The sequence below is a fragment of the Eretmochelys imbricata genome, chromosome 1, assembly GCF_965152235.1.
Source record: "Eretmochelys imbricata isolate rEreImb1 chromosome 1, rEreImb1.hap1, whole genome shotgun sequence".
In the NCBI taxonomy this organism is placed as follows: Eukaryota; Metazoa; Chordata; order Testudines; family Cheloniidae; genus Eretmochelys; species Eretmochelys imbricata.
In genome coordinates, this window is record NC_135572.1 from 212,698,913 (window position 1) to 212,719,033 (window position 20,121).

Here is a 20,121-nt window from a genome sequence, read left to right on the forward strand (position 1 = left end):
GCTGGTAGATAATGGAGCCTGACTCTTCTCCTACCCCATCGGGGGCAGGGTGGCCACAGGGCACAAAGGGTAACGGCCCTAGAGGCTGTGCCAGAGGGAGGAAGCCTGGCCTGCCCCCTGCCCAAACAGCCCAGCAGCCTGCGGGTCCTCCCCCCGCCCAAGAACTGACATCGCAGCCAAGAGTAGGGGGGAAGGTGCCTTGTTGAGAAGAGCAGGTGGAGCTGGGGGCAGCAAACTGTGGGGGGCAGAGTCTCTGGGGGGAGGGGGCTGCTTCTAGGCCTCCTCAGGGTCCAGCTGGTTGAGGGTTTGGATGTCATCCAGGAAGCGCTTGGGGGTCAGGGTGTGACTGGAACCTGGGGGAGAGAGAGGTGGTTGGCAGTGGTGGGCACAGTGAGGCAGGTATGTGGCTGGCATCACCATCACCCCCATCCTTGCAGCTGGACCCTGCTCTAGTGCAGGGGGGGAGGGACTGTCTCCTATCCCCCTTGGCCTGGCACTGCACCCCTCGTGCCGCTGTACCCTGCACAGCCAGGCAAGAATCCGCGCGCTGACAGTGTTCCTCACCCTTGGGTCTTCGAGGGGTGTGTGCAGGGGGTGAGCCATATCCCTATGGGAGTTACTGGGGGTGTCTGACTGGGGCCCCACACATGGTCCCTGGGCAATGAGAGGCCTGGGGAGACAGAGGCCAGGAGATCAGGCGGCTAGATACAGGCCATGTGGGGCAAGCACATCTGTTCCCAGGCCCCTGGGAGTGGGAGGACAGAGGGTAGCATGGGAGCCCTGTGGGTGCTGGGCAGGCAGTTCTAGGGTCTCCCCCTCCCAGGGGGTCCCAACTCTCCCTGACCTGGGCATTCCAGCCGCCCTTTCCCCCAGGACTCGCCCCACTCACCGATCACCACCTCCCACTTGCCCTTGATGGCCGGGGTCACTTCGTAGGCACAGCGCATCTCAGACATGGACACCCCACCCAGCACGTAAATGATGAGGCGCGGGCCCGTCTGGTACTCGGCTGCTGGCTTGTTCTTGTGCCAATGCCTAAAGCAGGCGCTGGGGGGAGAGAGGGGCAGTGTGGATACCAGGGGCTCGCTGAGGGAATGCCAGATGGAAGGGCAGGGCCTGGAGGAGGCTGCGGGGCAGGCCCTGCCCAAGGGAGTGGGACAGGAGTCACAAAGCAGGCAAGAGGGAGTAGGGGAGGGTGGCACCTGCGCTGGGCTGGGGGTCTGTCTAAAGCTTGGCCAGTCCCTTTCCTCCATCCTGGGCCCTGCTGTGTTGAGGGACTGCTGGGGTGCGGGGTACATGGTAAGAGGGTTCCAGGGCTCCCGGCTCTTGGACATCCCCTCCCCCGTAGAGGGCAGGGTCCTGACCACACACTCCCAGGTACAGAGGCTCCTACACTCTGGGGTGTGTGTGTCAGGGCTCTGCCACCCACAGCCCAGCCAGGCTCAGCCTTACCTGACAGCAGCCTGGGAGCTGGTGGTAGGGACCGGGTCCGACAAAAAGGGCCACAGATTCTTGTCCAATTTGTCCTCAATGATGTCCTGGCAGGGGGTGGGGGGGTGGAGGGAGGACAGATCAGCAGGGGCCAAGCAGCAGGAACCTCGGATCTGGTGGCCAAACCAGGCCCCATTGGGGTGGAGGGGCTGGGACGGCTCCTCACTGAATGATTGACAGTCCCTGGGGGGAGCAGCCTGGGGCCCCCTTTCCGGGGGGGGCATGGGGAGCCAGCAAAGAACACGCTGACTCCTCCAGTGATGCCCCCCCATCTCCCCACATCCCCCTCAGCTGCTCAGTGCCCTGCTGTGAACTCCCCACCCATCCACCGTTATGAGGAGGGCGGAGACCTCCTGCAGCCAGATCCAGGGCCCCTCATTTGGGGGGTGGGGGGAGAGAGGCAGGGGGCTCCCCTCAGTGCCCCTTTCCTGCTGAGGGCAGATCCAGGCCCTGCCTCTTGCTCCATGAGGTGTGTCCCAGGCACGCAGGGGGCCCAGGATATGATACATCCTAATGCCACATAATAGGGGCTTTTTACATTAGTCTGCTGCATTGACTTGTACAGGGAAGCTTAAGGCCTGCCAAGTTGTGGCTGGCGCAGAGAGGGGGCACCCCCATTGGGTTAGGCATGGGATTGAGGCTACCGCAACTGCCTGCCCCAAAATCCCACAGGAGGAACCATCAAACGCTGGAACAAGGGCCTGGGAGCCTCCCACCTGTGATCTGCCAGGGACAGGAGCTCCGGTCGGGGGGTTAATTCTTGGCCTGGAGGAGCCCCAAGCCAGTAGGTTGAAGGCAACTAAGTGTGCCCCCCCACCCCCTTGAGGAGTGCCCCACAGGACAGGGCGATGAGGGGCTCAGCCCCCTGCAAGGGTTAGGGGATGGAGTGACCATGTCACCTCTCACAAGCTAAGCAGGTTTGGGCCCAGGCAGTGCTTGGATAGGAGACCTCTAAGGAAAAGCTACTGGGTGCTGGGGGGTGCGAGTGAGTCAGCAGAGGGTGCTCTATGACCCCAGTGCAGCGCTAGGGGGCGCTGTACTGCAGGGAGCAGGCGGAGGGCTCAGCAGGGGGCACTCTCCCCTGGCAGTCAGTGCTGCCCCAGTGCGGCACCAGGAGGCGCTGTACTGCAGAGAGCAGGTGGGGCGGGGGTCTGCAGGGGGCGTGACCAGTACTGTGCTGCAGGAGTTCATCCTTTAGATGAGCGTCGAACAGCTGCTCCTCACTGGAGGTTAGGCCAAGGACCCTGCCAGCCATTCAGATTCCAGTGCCAGTCATGACAGTGTGCTGCCTGGATCCCCTGCACTTCCAGCCCCACACACTGATCACCTCCTGCCCTAGACTCTCGGGCAGCGCTGCTGGGCGGCTGTTAAGAGCTGCCTGCCCCTCCTTAGGAAGAATTCAGCCCCGGTGAGGGACCGCTGTATAAACCGCCCATGGCCCACCCCAGAGGTGGCAGCATCTCAGCACCGAGTAAGACAACTCCCCTGCACTCGTGTCTATGATTTAAGACCCCTAAGGACGGCAGCAGAAGAGGACTCTCTGATGAGCCCCTCACATGGCTACAGCCCTGCACAGATACAAAAGTGTGGATGTGCATCAGCCCGTGATCCACAAGCCGCCTTTTACCTGTATCCGCATTCTCACCGGCAGCAGCTAGCGAGGGTGGGGAAGGGATTTCGCAGGGAAAGGGAGCGTGGAGGGGTTGGGGGCTGGGGGAAGGGGCAGCGTGGAGGGGGCTGGCTCTCGAGGAGAAGGGGCAGTGTGGGGGTGGGGTCTTGAGGAGAAGGGGCAGTGTGGAGGGGGTGGGGGCTTGGGGGAAGGGGTGTCTCATCACGTGCCCTCTTGGGGGGTCACGAGCAACAGTACACAGCAGCAGCAGAGCATGTTGCATCACAGTGGGGTGGAGGGGTGGGGCACCGGGGCCCCACCCACTCCAATCCCAAATCCTGCTGCCCAGGAGCTGGTGGGGACACTGGTGCTGCTCGAGCTGCTGGACAGGAAGCAGCACGGCGGAGCGAGTGGGTGCCGGACAGCCCCGACTCCGACCTGTCGCCCAGCCACTGGCTGCGGGCCAGCGGCCCTGAGCGCGCTGCATCCCCCAGGCTGCCTGAGCCGGACGCCACGGGCCAGGTGCTGCTGGGGAGTAGAGCCCTGCACGGTTGTATCTGCAGCTGATCCACTATCCGCAGAAATGGTGCGCAGATATGCAGGGCTCCACACATGGTTGACCCCAAACCAACCCCTCCCCCTTGGGCCCAGCCTGCCAGTTGCAACCCCACCCCCAAGGCCAGGAAGCAGATGGCCCGGTACCTCCATGATGTCCTTGAGCATGGGGGTCCAGCGGGAGAACTGGTAGCTGGACTCCAGCCGCACCTTCCTCTCCGGTCGCAGCTGCCCGCTCTGGGGGAGGAAGGGAGAGGGGGTGAGAGGCAGCAGGGAGGAGGTGCGGGGTGGGAACGGGGGCAGACAGGGAGAGCGCGGCCTACCTGAGTCGCGCCAGCCAGGCTGGAAGGGGAGAGGCAGAGAAAAGAACAGAATGGATCACTGAGCGAGAGAGAGAGAGAGAGAGAGAGACTGATGGGAGAACAGAGCTGCTTCCCCCCATTCACCGCATGGCCACCCCAAGCAGTGGTCACCAGCTCCAGCTCGCTGGCGATCTGAGGTCCTGACTTCCAGTATCCTCTACCAGGGCAGAAGAAGTCACCCCAGATGGTGAGTAACTCGGGGGTCACCCTCCTATGGGGAGGGCGTCACCCCACTGTACAGGGACAGAGGCCACCTCTGTGCTGGGAGTAGGTCACTGCCATAGAGGGGCACCTCCAGGATGGCCTGGGCTCCCCTGTGCAGCACAGATCTGCCCCCTGGCATGGGTACAGCTGCTGGCCCCTGGCCCCAGTCCCTTACCCCAGGTGTGAGAGAGATGCCCAGGAACTGCAAGTTGGTGATGATGTCTCTCTGCTGCTGGATGTTGGCATGCTGGATCAGCTTGGTGAGGTTCTCCTTGTCCACACCTTCACGGGGAGAGACAGGTCAGCGCTAACACCCCGGGACGCACCCACAGCCCAGGCACATGAGTCCGTGGCCCCAGGAGTCCTAGTTCCCTGATCAGATCCTGAGATCCTGCTCTTCCCACCCCTCTCAGAGCTGGGGGTAAACCCAGGAGTCCTGGCTCCCAGCCCCCCTCTAACCCACTAGACCCCACTGCCCTCCCACAGCTGAGGATAGAACCCAGGAGTCCTGGCTCCCAGCACCATCCGCTCTAACCCACTGGACCCCACACAGTTAATGATCGAATTTAGGTTCTTGCTGCTCCTCCCTCAACAGGTTCTCTCGGGCGCTGGGATCAGGGTTCTCTCTAGTTCCCCCTGGCAGTGCAATGGGAGCCCCCATCCCCCTGATCTGGGCTCCCCCTTCTGCGGCCAGTCAGGTGCAGAGTCAGAGCCGAGGCCTGGCTCTTAAAGGCTGTGAGGCCTTGAGCTGGAGGGAGGGCAATGTGCCCCACCCCTGCCCCCCCAAACCATTTACTGCTGCTTAGTGCAGACGGAGAGGCCTGGCAACTCCACAGCGCCCCCTGGCCAGGAAACTGGGCAGCCAGGCAGCCAGAGGAGCCACATGAGGGCACCCTGGCCTGAGCAATGGGCACAGGGGCAGTGCCTGAGCAGCGTTACAGGAGGGGCCCCGGAGCAGGGCCCTGCCCCACCGAGCCAGCATGGGATAAGAACCGATGGGGGAAGAGGGACTGTGCCAAGTGTCAGGGTCAGGGAGGTTCCCCAGGCCCTGGTGAGTTTGGGGAAGGGGCTGGATGCAGCAAGAAGCAGGGAGCTGGTGCAGGGATGACACAAGGGGTGGGCAGGGGACTGGTTGCAGGAGGCTCAGAGACACAACATGGTATCTGAACAGCCTGCAGGAAGGAGGGAAGTCCCCCCTCCCTGCAGAGAACGGGCCGGGGGACTGCTCCAGGTGTGTGTCTCTCCATCCCCCCTCCCTGCAGAGAACGGGCTGGGGGGCTGCTCTGGGTGTATGTCTCCATCCTCCCTCCCTCCCTGCAGAGAACGGGCTTGGGGGAGCATGGAGGGCGGACACTGCTCGGAAGGCAGTAGCACGGAGCAAAGGCCGCCAGATCTGACCCCAGATCTGACCCCAGATCGGAGCATGGGCGTGGCGCACTGGCAGGCTTGCAGGCACCGAGAGGTGGGCAGAGGGAAGACAGGGCTGTAGAGCCAGGCTGGACACAGGCCCTGGGAAGCGGCTGGCCGGGGGGCGCCCTGCATAGCAGGAGGGCTTGCCAGTCTGAGCAGTGCTATTCCCCACCAGCCCCACAGGCCTGGGCCCCACCTCCAGGAGCCCCCTTCTGCAGCAGCAGGCCCCGCAGTGCTCCCCCTGCAGGCCTGTGGCATTACCATTCTTCAGGAAGATGTAGATCAGGATGATGCGGATCTTGTCGTAGGCCTGCACGCTGGGGTCCAGCAGGACAGGCAAGATGATCTTCATGGGGTCCTCGATCTTCTCCCCGTCCACGTCCGTCCCCATAGCCAGGTCCTGGGGGCAGGGGGAAGGGGGCACACACACAAGGCCCAGGTCAGGCCACTCTGCTTCCTCCCGCCCACGCAGCAGGATGGGAGATGTGACGGCCCCCTGACCCACAGCTCGCCTACCCCGTGCCAGGGCCCCTTCCTCCCTGGGGTCAGCTCCCTCTGGGGTGAGCAACTGGCCCCGAGGGAGTAACCCGAGCCCCATGTCCTCCTTCTGCACCCCTGGTGCTGCATGGAGGGGCTGACCCTGGCTCCAGCGAGCCTGCAGCTCTGAGACCCCTCTCTCCGGGCTGAGTCCATGAGCCAGACTCTGCCCACCAGCCAGGCTCTGCCCACAGACCCACCTGCTCCAAGCTGCACAGCTTCTCCACTGTCCCTTTGAAGTGCTGCATGCAGTGCTCGGCCAGGTTCAGATGCGTGGAGTACTGCGGGGAGAGACCGGGGCACAGGGCGAGTTCACCGTATCACTGGCTGGTCCAGAGCACCTGCACCTCCCAACCCACAAGGAGGGCCCCTCGGCCAGAGGGGCAGCCCCAATTGGCTGTAGAAGCCGAGCACATAGGGATTGTTTTGCCCAGCCACCATATAGGGCTGCCATATAGGGATTGATGTGCAGCCACCTCTGGGGTGGAGTGGGGCAGCTGGAGGGGAGGATCAGGAGGAGGGAGCAGCTTCCAAAACAGCCCACGGCTTCTCTGTTAGTCACCACGAGGTTGGGGGCTTGGAGATCAGCAGGTGCCACTGAGCCATGTGCCAGTGGCCAGGAGCTTTCTGTTGGCACATGGCTCAGTGGCACCAGGAGTGGCTCCAATAGGCTGGTTTGGAAGCTCACCAAGGCCCTCTCCCGAGAGCTGCAGCAGCAAGGCACGGGCTTTACCCAAGGGCTGCCCTGGGTGGGGCTAACGTGGCAGCTCTGGGCACTGACAGGCAGGCTGCTGCCCATGGTGCCACACAGCACCTGGGGGGAAAATGGCTCTGCCCAACGGGACAGGTCAGCAGCTCTCATCAGGCAGTAAAGTGGAGTGCCACAGAGTGCCCTGCCCCCCAAGAGAGTCCCTACTGTCCCTCAGCAGCCCCACAGAGCACCCTGCCCTTCCCATCAGCCCCACTGAATGGCCTGCCCCCTGCCCACGAAAAGCCCAGCCCCGTTACCCTGTTCAGCTCCTTCTGATACTGGGGCATCTTCTTCAGGATCTGGGACAGGTCCTCGATGTTGGCCTGGAGGGAGGCGGTGGTGAGATCCTGGCCGCTCCCAGCGCTTGGAGCCCCCTGCAGGGCAGAGGCAGCAGGGCGGGTCACTCAGGCCATGCGTGGCTGCAGCTTAGGTTAGACCTGCCCTTTCCAGGCCAGCTGGAACGAGACGGGAGCCCCGCAACCCGAGCGCCCCTCAAGGTGTAAAGCAGCAGTGGGCCAGGGAGATGCCAGCGTTGGCTCCCTGCAGCTCTCCCTGCGTGGTCCCGATCCTGCTGTCTGAACCCGCCCCATGGGCCTCTGCCCTCCCCCACTGTGGGGAGCTCCAGAGCTCTGGCTGGGGGGCAGGGGACTCCACATACACCTCTAAGCCCTTTACAGGCAAACCCTGGGAGCAATGGGACAGCCTCCCCGCCCCCGCCAACCCCTCCTGGGGCAGCAGGGAAGCCTCCCCTCCCCATCAGTGGCAGTGGGATGGGTCCCCCTGTCCCTCCGGCCTGAACTCCCCAATCGCTCCCCCCAACCCCTGCCGCACCTTGTCTGTGGTCAGCCTCTTGCTCTCATAGAAGGTGCGCAGCAGCTCCGTCACCTTCCTGCAGCAGGGAGAGGGGTCAGGACGGAGCCAGGCACTGCCTTGGAGGTAGGGGGTACCCTGTCCTATGCTACAGGGGATGGAGCCCCCGCCCCACAGGCACCAGGGTTCTCTGCCTCAAGAGCCTCAGACAGGCTGGGGGAGGCCCTCTTCCTAAGTTACCCCAAGGCAGAGTTCAGTGCACCTCTGGGGGCTCCTGGCGCCCTGCTGGGGGAGCCTGGGGGCAGTGGCAGGCCCAGCAGGAGGTCGGTGAGGGACTCACTCAAGGGAGCTGTAAGGTGCATGGGGAGACCCTGGGATCGGGGGAAGACAGTGTCCAGGCGGATCCCCAAGAGGAGATGTGGACAGTGGCTCTGGTAGGGAGCGCTCAGGGGTCCTTTGGGGAGAGGGGCTGGGTCCAGGGGGTCTCAGCACTCAGAGAGGAGTATGTCTGAGGGACAAGCTCCAGCACTGGGTGGGAGGGGGAGGGGGGGCCCTGGCACTGCGCAGGAGAGGGGTGTGTTGCGGGGGGTGGGTGTCCCTGCACTGGGTGGGAGAGGAGTGTATCCAAGGGGTAGTGGGGTTCCAGCACTGGGTGGGAAGGAAAGGGGAGGGGTGTGTCAGAAGGGGAGGATGGGGGAAGTCCCGGCACTGGAAAAGAGGAGGAGGGGTGTGTCAACGGGGTGGGCTGTCCTGGCACTGGGTGGGAGAGGTGTGTCCAAGGAGGGAGTCCTGGCAGCGGGCGGGGAGGGGAGGGCTGTGCCAAAGTGGGGGTAGGGGGTCCCAGCATTGGGTGGGGAGGGGAGAGGTGTGCCAAAGGTGGGGGGGAGTAGCAAGACCCGGCACTAGGCAGGGCACAGAGGGGTGTGTCCAGGGGTGTCCTGGCATTGGGTGGGGCACGGAGTGGTGTGTCCGGGGGGGGATGGGTCCTGGCCCTGGGTGGGGCACGGAGGGGTATGTCCAGTGGATGGGCGGGGCATGGAGGGGTGCGTCAGGGGGCAGGGCCGAGCGCGCTCACTTGGAGACGTCAGCGATGTGCATGTGACGTAGCTGCACCCAGAGTTCGTCGTCTTCGTCCAGCAGCGCCTCTTTCTCCTGCGAGTCGCTGATGCCCGTCGTCTCGTACCTGCAGGGGGGAGATGGGGTCAGGCTGCGGCACCCCTCGCCCCAGCGTGGGGGCTGCGGAGCAGTGCAGGTGCCTGGGCCACATCCCCCCCAGCCCGCCTGAGGAGGGGTGCGGGCGCCCCCTGCTGGCAGCCAGGCCCTACTTGTAGGTGTCTTTCTCGATGCTGAGCAGGTCGTAGGCCATGGCCTGGTAGGTGAGCTCGTGCAGCAGTGGGGACACCAGATCGAAGCTTCGGTCCACAATCAGCAGCTGAGAACGGGCTTTGTCGGGGCCCTGGGGCAAAGGAGAGAGAAACCCGTCACCTCCTGCTCTGGCAGAGGGTTCCTGGCCTGGCTTACACGGCACAATCCAATAGGCCCTGGTGGCCTGAAACTTCACTACCCGCCCTCTCTGTGGCCCAGCCCCCAACCCCAGGGGGAAGCCAAGAGACACCCCCCAAGCTAGCTGGGACGTGCCCTGGGGTCCTGCCCTGACCAGCTGCACTGCAACGCCCCCTGCAGGGACGGGCTACCTACCCCTCATGCAAATAGCAATGCCCCCCTCCCCCAAGAATGCTCTCTGCTCGTACCTCTCCACCAACGGGAGCATGCCCCTTACAAGGCAGCTCCCTGACTGCCCCCTGCTCCATATGCTGTGTGGGGACGGGGGAACTACACCAGAAGGGCCTGGCTAGTCTATCATTAACCAACACCAGGCCCAGAGACTCTTTGATACAAGGGCCCAGAGGGGGACGACATGACATTATCCCTATGCCCCACCTTGCATCTGAGCTGGGACCCCATATGAAGCTCTAGCTCCCCAGTCCCAGCCTGTGTGGCCCCCCAGCATCCAGTTGGACAGAGACCACTCAAATGGCAGCATCTCAGACCCACATCATGGGGGGGCTGGCCCAGCCCCCGCTTCCTGCCTGATCAGCATGCACTGCCCTCTTTGCGCAGCAGGTGGCGATAGGAGACCAGCCCTGCGCTCTCATGGCAGACGGCTCTGAAACTGGCTCCAGCAGCCCCACTGGAACCCAAGCCCACCCAGGAGCACCTCGGCAAGGGGCTGTGTCTGCTCTTTGCTGGGTAGCACAGACAGTCAGGGGTGGGTGAGGTGGGGACTTACAGCCCCTGATGCTATCCCAACTGTCCCACCTCAGTACGTGGCCCAATTTTCAGCCACGCTCGGGAGCAGAACGTCGGACCGGCCACCACCCATCCGCCTGGCAGGTCTCCACAGCCTCTGGGTAAATGGGTTGAGGCTGACGGGGGAGCACCTCTCTTGGAGGAGTATCTGGCCTCCACCACTGTAGCACAATCATTGCTGCATCCTGCCCCCCCATGCACGTGGGGCTGGGCAGGGCTGTCACCCCATTGCAGAGGGGGATGAAGGCCCAGAGGGGCTGGGTGACTCACCCAAGGTCACACAGGGAGTCTGTGGCAGAGCAGGGACATGAACCCAGAGCTGGCACCATCATTCCCCTCTAGCCCTACCCAGCCTGGATGGGTTCCTATGCTCAGCCCCCGCCCCCACCCCCCACGGGACTCTGCTCACACCCTTTGCCAGTTCAGCTCTGCTGGAGGGATCCCCGAGTGCAGATGGGGGCTGGCGTAACCACCGAGTCACCCCACCCTGCCCAGAGCAGAGGGGTGGTTAGTGCACTGGTGGGTGCCACAGCACTGCCTGTGCCAGCTACCCCTCAAGGCTGGCTGCTGGGAAACATCAAGGCAAGAGGGACTAGTGCAGACAAGGCCCCAGGGTGCCGGGACTGCGGGCTGGGTGGCTTTGGAGACCAGAACAGTTGGGTTTCTTAGGCACCTGGACCCCAGCCTGGGCAGCCCAGCCCACTGAAGGTTAAAGCAAGAGGCCGTTCTGGTCAGCCCAGAGCCTGGCCAAGCTGCAGAGAAACCTGTTTTCAACTCCGGGTCTCTCACTCAGGGCCTGTCTACATGTAAACCACTTCAGCTGCTCCGCTTCAGTGACTCCGCCTTTCCCATACCCCCAAGCAACGCAGTGGCACCGACCCAATTGCCTCGTGTAGACCAGGCCTCGGCCTGACCTTGGTCAGTTCTCAGGCGAGAGCTCCCAGCTTCCCGCACTCATCCCCCAGCTCAAACCTTCCCAACCCTGTGTTCTCGAGCTGGGGGCCCTGCTCCAATTCCCTGCTGGGAGCATCCAGCCAGGAGCCATTGGAGCCGGCACGGTCTTTCTGGCCCCCAGGCTGATCTGTGTTGGATTCTCTTCATTTCACCAAGACAGGGAGGTGACACCCCCCACCCCCGGCATGACTCTTACCTTCCCCGAGAATCCTTCCCCTTCACCCCCTGCCAGAGAAGCCAGGAAATATATAGGGAAACTGAGGCACGCATCAGATTCATAAAAGATATTACAAACATTCCCAGTTGGTCACAGGTGCACAGTCTCCCAGCAGCTCAGCAAAGGCTGGAAGCAAGAGCAGAGGCAACAGGAGGGAGAGATCTGGGCAGGCCTTGGATTTTACATCACTTTGCTTCTCCTAGCGGGGTAGGAGCTACTGGGTTTCCCGTGTGAGAATCCAGGGCAGGGTGGGTTTCCAGCTCCCCTCTGCTGGGGGTGGGACGGGGATGGCAGGAGCTAGGGGAAGCCCACAGGCCAGGGCTGACGTGTGGCTAAGGCTCGGGAGAGCTGGGTTCTATTCCTGTTCTGGCAGACTCCCTGTATGCCTCAGTTTCCCATCTGTAACACAGGCCACCCTGCCTCCCCTGGGAGGCTGAATTCATTAGTGAGATTCTGATACCATGGTGATGAGTGTAGGAGCACACACAGACAGGAGTGTCCAGGTGTGGGAGAGGCTCTGTGTGCGAAGCTTAGTTCTCTGACCGAACTGCCCTGTTTATAAACAGAGAGATTGTGCTGGGCACACACTTCCCCAGTTGGTGCCTCGGTTTCCCCATCTATACAGAGGGGATAAGGACACTAGCCTTTGTAGAGCACTTTGAGATCTGCCCACAGCCAGTGTTAGAGAAGGGCTGGGGCCATTAGTCCAGCCACACAGGGAATGCTATTGTTCCGCCAACCCCTCAGGATCTCCAAGGGTGTCTAGACCCCACCCCTCCCCCCGCCAGGATCTCCAAGCAGGTTCTAAATCACTCCTCCTTCCTTCTACTTCTCATGTGCTCCCCCGTGGCTCTGTCCCATGGCAAGGGTGTGGCCGACACAGCTCGCTCACCTCTCCCATGCTGGGCTCGTATGCCTTGAACGCCTTGAGTTTGGCCAGCACAGCGTGCGCCAAGTGGAAGTTATCTTCATGGTCCCTGCAGCAAAGACAAACCCTGTGGGTCAGAAACAGCTCCTCCCCGAGGGGCACACGCACTTCCTGTAGGAGGTAACCAGGTACCCTCGCCCTTTGGGCACATTCACTTCCTGTAAAGGATGGCTGGGTACTTCTCCATGGCTCACTCACTTCCTATAGGGGATAGCTGGTACCCCTCCCCCTGGGCACACTCACTTCCTGTAGTGGATGGCCAGGTACCCTTCTCCTTCTGGGCACGCTCACTTCCTGAAGAGGATGGCTGGGTACTTCCCCATGGCACACTCACTTCCTATAGGGGATAGCTGGGTACCCCTTCCCCTGGGCACACTCACTTCCTGTAGCGGATGGCTGGATACTCCTCCAGGGTTTCACACAATGTGGCAATCTGCTCTGCCAGCATCTCCAGCTGCTTGTTCTTTTCGAAAAAGCGGTAGGGGCTGAACCAGTTGTGGAAGGTCTTTGGCTTGTCCAGGGAGTACACCTTGGGGACGGGGGAGAGCAGAGATCAGACCCCGGTGCCAACTGCTTGCAGCCAGGCCAGCTGTGTCCCATACCGCGCCCCTAAGATGCGCTGTTGGATCAGGCCAGCCTGGTGGAGCTGTAGCGAGCCCCTAGTGAGGGAGAGATCCCTTTGCCAGTGCCACTCCTGTTGTGGTAGAGGGATAGCGAGCCAGAGATTCATGCACCAGCCTGGGATGAAGATGCCCCAGGTTCAGGTCCTTACTTGGCTGCAGACCCCCAGGTGCCCTCAATGTTGGGGGAGGGGGCTTGGCGACGTTTCTAGTCTGGCGAAAGCCCCAGCATAGCCACGGGCAAACCCGGCATCAAGGCGCGTCTGCCGCTGTCGCTTATTTCACTGGCCGAACAGAACGAGCCATTGGGACAAACGTGCTTGGACACCAATAAACAGTATCGGCCCATGAAGGGTTTGCTGGCGCAACGGGACGGGTGAGCCAGCAAAGCCTCCTGACGGACACTCAGCTTATACCAGCCAAAGCTTCTCTTGGCTCAGCTGGCACCGGTACCCCAGCTGAAATCAGCTAGAGTGGTGAAAGGACTGCTTTGCCAGCGTAACGGCATCTACCCAGGGGCTCTGCCACCACAGCTGCATCAGTTGCAGGGGGGATTTTTTCTCTCATGTCCCTGTAACAAACCCATACCAACAAAGCTTTTGTGTGTAGCCCAGGCTCATGTCTCTCTGTGCCTCAGTTTCCCCATCAATGCAATGGGGCTGAAACCACAGTCCTGCCCCTCAGGGGCAGGAGGGGGGAAATCCACTGATGACACAAGGAGGGGATGGGGTGGTTGGGTAAAGGGCAGGCGTGTGGAGTATCGGGCTGTCTTGCAGGCCTAGTATAAACCATCAGTAAGAGCTGGTAAAGCCAGGGAGGCAGGGCCCTCCTCCCCCATACATCTACCCTCCCCACCAGGTGCAAGCCAGCGATTCCACCTCTCACAGGGTGTGAGCAGCCAGCTAGTTCCTGCTGTCCTGTGCTGGCGTCAAACCCGGGGCCCTAAAAGGGAAAGGTTCCCCCGCCAAATCACATGAAACAATAAGGGTGTGGTGTCGTACGTCACCATCCGCCCCGTGGACCTGCTCCTCCAAAGCCCGGCCACCCCTCACCTGGCTCTCATAGGGCAGGAAGGCCATGTTGATCTCCTTGAGGCTTTTGATGACCTTGGTGATCCGTGACTTCCTCAGCTCCTTGAACAGAGGCTCAGGACAGGCTGCAAGGCAAAGGCAGTGGGTGGGAGTGACAGGCACAGGGCTCAGGACCCCCAGCACAGCGCCAGCCCCCACGGACGGGGCCAGGACGGGCACAGCAGGGGCAGTAGTGCTGCACGCCTGTGGGGAACCTGGGCAAGCCAGCAGGGCCACACAGGAGTCAACGATGAGTGCAGCCCCCCCGAACAAGAGTCATGCCGGGTTCTCGCCTTCTGCAGCATCAGCAGTGAGGGGGAGCCACAATCTCTCCGACGCAGCCCCTGTCTCACACCCTGCCCTCAGCCTGCCCGCAGGGCTGAGTGACCAGAGTGTACAACTCAGGATGATGCACAAGGAGGAACGGGGACTTGGGTTCCCCCTGCCGCTGTAATGGGGAGAAGCAGATATGACCCTGACACACTGGGTATTCTGATGGTGTCCCATCCCCGCACCGAGTTGGGACTGATGGAGCAATGCATGCTGGGAATGGTAGCCAGAGGCCGCCTTTCTGGTCACACGCTGCAGGTGTCTGTGAGCCGTGCTGGCTGGAGGCAGGCCCGTTGGGGAGAAGGGGGGGGAAGAGATAGGTGGGGTCATTCAGTCTGGCCTGCTGGGGCTGCATCCCCCTGCAGGAGGGCAGAGCATAATCAGGGTGCTGCGCACTGGCCTGCCGGCAGAGAGAGACCCCCCACCCACAGGCTCCAGTGTGCTGCTGCCCAGGCTCCCAGCTGGGGGATCCCCCGGCCCCCAATACTCACGGCTGAGGAAGAAGACGTGAGCTGCCTTGTAGTTGAAGGTGGGGGTGCCCTGGAAGTCATTGATCAAAGCCTGCACTGACTGCAAAGCGGAGAGAGGGGGGTTGTCATGACCTGCCGAGGCCCCTCCCTGCTGCTCAAATGGCCCAGCCCATGCCCAGGCCCTGGGGACTCAGGGCCTAGCATGATGCCATCGGGAGGTGGGCTGGTTTTCACCCCCCTGGCTCTGGGCTCCCTCCCTGCCTGGAGCAGGGCTTGTGCCCATGTGCCCAGGACATCCTCAGGGCCCAGCCACATCTCTTGCTGGCACAGAAGTGTCCATGCCCGGCCACAGATGAGGCCTGGCATTGCCTTGCTGCTGAACTAAGTGGGCTCTGAGCAGTGTCCAGGGAACAGCCGGCCGAGCAGCAATCCCAGGCAACTACCATCAGGGCCCCCTCCCTCCCCGGGCGCCATGCTGGGCACCTGCAGCTTCGCCACGCCAGCTGACCTGGCAGGGTGTTTGGAACCTGTTCAGACCCCTCGACCGGCCATTCCCATCCTGACGTTGTGCTGCGCATCCAACCGGACAGCGCCACCTCCAGGCAGCACTAGGAGCTGTCCCGGGGTCTCCCCTGCTCCCCATCCAGTTGCCCCAGGCCCGAGCTCCTACCTCCTCCACTGGGCTGAGCAGGTAGACGGCCTCCAGGCTGGGGATTGGCTCCCGGCACTTGTTAATATCTTCCACAACTAGGAGAGAGCAGACACTGGGCGCGGGTCAGTGTGTCCTAGCCACCCGCCCCAGCCGCTCTCCACCAGGATGTGGGGAGGGGAAGCCAAGGGGCACAGTGATGTTCGCTGGCAGCAGGCCGGGGCATTCCAGAGGCAACAATGCAGCAGCCGCTTTGATGTGGGGCCGTGGGCTGCGATGCTGCCACAGTAGGGAGCAGGGAAGGAATGGCCCTCTGTACTGTGCTGGGGGCACCCCGCTAGAGTGCTGGCTCAGCTCTGTGCCCCTCAACCCCAAGGGCTCCTCCACCCTAAAGCAGGGAGCCAGCATTCGCCCTCCCCAGCCAGGACCCTGCCCACAGCATTGGGGAGGAGCAGCGAGGAGTTAGCGGGAGTCTGAGAAAAGCGGTGAAGAGGCTCCACGGGCTGAAAGCGCCGGGCTAAGGGAACTAGACCTGGCTGGGAAGGTACCAATAGCAAGGAGGGCGTCTAGGGGGCTGCAAAGCGGGGAAACTAGATGCAAACGTGAATGTAGACAAGTCAACTCCCTGACTGTGAGGTGTATCCAAGGGGGAGGGGAGCCCTGGCGGGGGGAGCAGACGGGAGGGAGGGGCCACTCACGCGTGATGCCTTCGTCTACGATGTCGGACATCGTGCAGCATGATGAGAGGATGCGCGTGCTGGGGTGGTCCATGATCAGCACCTGGGGTAGCGAGAGGGGAGCGCTCCACTTCAGATGAACTAGTCACTGCCCTGAGCCCAGCTGCCCACCATCATCATCCACAGCACAGCCAAGGGAGCAGAGCGACTGCTAATGGCAGAGCCCTTCCACAGCCCTTTCACAGCAGAGCAGCAGGGCCGGTACCAAGCCTGCACTTTGCTGAGCTGACCGTGCTAAGGACTGCGTGAGGAGCTACAGGGAGAGCGGCTCCGAGCAGAGTGGCTGGTACGAGATGTAGGAGACAAACCTGGGACACCCGGCCATTCAGAATGGTTCCATCCTCCTAGACTGGAGGAGATCAGCCTCTTCGCCCAGGTGACAGGGTGAGTGCAAGAGGCAGGGACAGAACAGGAGTCCTAGCTCCCAGTCCCCTGCTCCGATCCACCAGATATCCGCTCCCCAGCCCTCGGACAGAACCAGGATCAGGGCACAGAGAAATGGAACGAGGGGAGTCTCCGTGTTCCCCTAGGAAAGCCCTGTAGGCCATTGGCCCAACATCTCCACCACCTTCCTGCCGTGCCGAATGCTCCCTCTGCCGCACCGGCCTAACCCGCTGCTCCACATCCCCCAGCCCAGTCCATGCCGGGGGCTCAATAACCTGCCTGCCCAATGGTGCATACTGCCCCCATGCTTGGCACTCTCCTGCTCCTCCTCTCACCCAGGCTGATTCACTGGTCCCAGTGGTCTGATCCGGTGTGTGTGGGGGGGAGATATGGGGTTAGCTGGACAAGCTGGGTCTGATCCAGCGCGGTGGGAAGGCAGACATACCCAAGCCTAGCTGGGGACGGATGATGGGATAGACAGAGCAGGGATCTGATCCAGCCTGGAAAACTCAGGTTCCTAATGAATCTCAAGAGGCTGGAGGGGGAGGAGCATGATATATGGATACAGCATATCCCCAGGGGGACACCAGGGCAACAGGTTCGGCCTGCTTACCTTCCATTCTCTTTCCTTCTTCACGCTGTGAAGGACAACGCTGAGGATCTCTGCGAGTGAAAGAGATGAGGATCAGTGGTGGGGCTCGGATAGGACGGCTGTGCCCTGAGCCAGGACCCACTGGCTGGTGGAAGGACCCCTCGGGGAAGTGGCTCAGAGCCTGCTTTCAGGCCAGCTAGCGATGTGCTCCTAGCCGAGCCCCCAGTCGGCGATTGTGGTGGGGTGACAGGCTAGATGGGCCATGGGTCTGATCCCCCTTCCTTTCTGCCAGGCTGGATACGAGCACAGCTGAACTAAGGATCTGGCCCCGTGCAGCAAGAGAACAGATCCTGTCCAGCACCTCTGGACTGGAGGGGATCCAGGGACCCTCTTCAGTGTGTGGGGGACAACAACACAACAAAGACTTCAAATCCTGAGTCCTGCACATAGAACCCCTCCAAGGCATGCCCTGCTCAGAGAACTGCCGGCCTGTCTCCTGGGCACCTTCCACGGCCCAGCTAAGCAATTAGATAGTCAGCTCTTTGGGCCAAGCACCATCTTTTTGTTGTGCCCAGCATAATGGTACCCTGACCCATGACTGGCGCTCCTGGGCACTACCGTAATACACCTAATGAATAATGTACAACGCCTTGCAAAATGGGGCCTTGGTCCATGACTGGGGCTCCTGGGTGCTACCATACTACATCAGTTTGTTTTACCCCTACGAAGCACCTCATTCTGGCTGGCGCCGTAGGGCAATAGCCCCACGACCCTGACCTGTGCTCTCACTCTCACTCCCACTCCCGGTAACTGGTGTGCGTGAGTGCACTGCCCAACACACTATGTTTCCACCATAACTCAAGCAATGCCTCTCCCTACCCCACCTCTAGCCCATCAGGACTTGGCTGCTCAGTCCTAATGAGGCTCCAGGGGTATTCTGCACCAGGACGCGCTGGCCTCCCTGCTGCTTTCCTGCAGTTCCTTTACACCTGTGGCATGCAGACGCCCCGTTCAGCGGGGCACGTGGAGCTCTAGTGCAAGGTAAGGGGCCGGCAGCACAGCCTGGATCCAGACATGGTGAAGGCAGACATGAACCTGCTTTCTCCACGCAACTCCGCCCAGGCATTTTGACCCTGAACTGCAGTTACAGCTCCCCACGCCAGCCCTGGGCTGCCCCCATCAGCTGTGCCAGTGCCCCTCACTACTGACTGGAGCCCCTGCAATCCCAGCCCTTTCCTCCCCCCCATTCCCAGCTCTGCCAGTGCCCCTCACTCCTGTCCACAGCCCTCTGCTATGCCAGCTCTGGTCTGTCCCCCACCAGCTCTGCCTCACTCCTGACCCGCAGCTATTGCAGTCCTGGGTTCCCCGCCTCACGGCTCTGCAGATGCCCCTCACTCTTGTCCGCAGCCTTCTGCTATTCCAGCCCTTTGCTCCCCCCCGATTCCCAGCTCTGCCAGTGTCCCTCACTCCTGTCTGCAGCCCCCTGCTATGGCAGCCTTGGGCTACCACCCACTCCCAGCTCCGCCGGTGCTCCTCACTCCTGACCCGCAGCTATTCCAGTCCTGGATTCCCCCCCCGCCCCACGGCTCTGCAGATGCCCCTCACTCCTGACCCGCAGCCCCCTGCTATTCCTGTTCAGAGACCCCTCTTGAACCAGGGCAGTATGGCCCACCCCAAGTATTCAAAAGTCACGTGTCAGGCCCTCCTAATTGTGCGATTTAGTGAGGAAAAGCTAAGAGAAGAGCTAAGGGTTATTAGCACCACCGGCCGTCCTGAACTGTGGGCCACTTTTGCTCTGTCCCAGTTCTGGGGGCAACCATGGAACATCAGAACTGAATCCACTTTCCAAGAGTCTTTTAAACCCCAGGTCTGTGGTCTGGATTTAGCCACAGGCCTCATCCACTGCAGCCTGGGCTGGAGATTCAGCAGTGGGTTGGGCTTCTGAAGTAACAGAAGTGGGTTGGGCTTCTGAAGTGTAAGGCTTTAACTTGCTCTCTCCTACATTACAGCTATCGCCTACGCCAGCTCTGTGTTGGGGCCGGGCAGAAGTGTACTGCTTCACTACGTTACAAAGCGGCTATGACGTCATTTTTCTCCTCGCGCGCAGCCGTTACCCATTCTGACAGGCTGTTTATAATGCTAACTTTACTAGTTTTCAGAGGTTGGCGGGGGGGGCGGGGGGGTGCAAGGTGGAAGTTTTGCCTAGTACACAAAATAGCCTTGCACCGGCCCTGGTGGGAGTCATACTGATGGAAAGAGATGACGACGATGACGCCCCCCCAAAGTGCAGCTCCTATGGGAGGGGGCAGCCCTTGGGGGTGGGGCAGACAGCCTCCTCCCCTTCCTGGTGTATGACAGGCAGGTGGGGGGGAGCTCTCTGCTCCGACTGACTCCTAATCCTCCCCGAGGGTGAGACACCCCCAGGAGCGCCCCTCCCAGGGCCCCCCAACTGGGCCCTGCCCCCCCAGACCCACACCCAACCAGATTCCTGCCCCCGACCGGCTCCGCACTCAGACCCCCCGGCTCCGCACTCACTCTTGCGCACCACCGCCTTCAGCCCGGACGGGGCCATCTCCGCCTCTTGCCACGTCCCCTCGAGCCCTGTGGGTAGAAGTGGGACTCAGCTGTGTGCGGGGTGGGGTTGGAGTCAGGACTCCTGGGCTCTGCCCCGGCTCTGCTCCTGACCTTGGGCACGCCCTGGCCTCTCCCTGCCATGCTCTGGGGAGTGTCTGTGACACTGGGCGACAGCCCCTAGCGACGCTGAAATCAGTCACTGGTGGACGGGCCCAGCCCCCCCTAGTGTCACTGATGGACGGGCCCAGCCCCCCCAGTGACTGATTTCAGTATAAAGCAACTGGGGTGCTGGCGGGTCGATGTCTGCAAGGCTGAAGACGGCCGAACGCCGCAGCCCCCCACTTCTGGCGCTGCGAGGGCTGGCCCTGGGCACCAATGGGCAGGCGACCGGTGACAGGGCCACGCAGGTCCCCACTGAACCCCCACCTGGTCAGGTGGGGCGCAGAGGGAGGCGGGGGCCTCGGGCAGGGTTAAAGCGAGGACCGGGTTGGGGTAGTGGGGCCTCAGCCCACTCCAGTCAGGGCCCCCCAGTGAGCTGCAAGTCCCCCCTCCACCCA

General features: G+C 62.0%; 1 protein-coding gene across 1 annotated transcript; it reads right to left on the reverse strand.

Annotated features, from left to right (window-relative positions):
- Positions 1–273: 273 nt before the first annotated feature.
- On the reverse strand, positions 274–19,562 carry LOC144266576 (syntaxin-binding protein 2-like). Its single transcript, XM_077820040.1, has 19 exons — positions 19,526–19,562; positions 17,012–17,061; positions 15,976–16,057; positions 15,299–15,375; positions 14,650–14,728; positions 13,811–13,914; positions 12,519–12,667; positions 12,103–12,187; positions 9,055–9,185; positions 8,805–8,912; positions 7,751–7,808; positions 7,177–7,242; positions 6,369–6,449; positions 5,893–6,031; positions 4,397–4,503; positions 3,803–3,892; positions 1,453–1,538; positions 890–1,047; positions 274–353 (listed from the first exon to the last, which is right to left on the reverse strand). The coding sequence occupies exons 1-19, from the start codon at positions 19,560–19,562 to the stop codon at positions 274–276; spliced, it is 1,767 nt and encodes a 588-aa protein (XP_077676166.1).
- Positions 19,563–20,121: the final 559 nt, after the last annotated feature.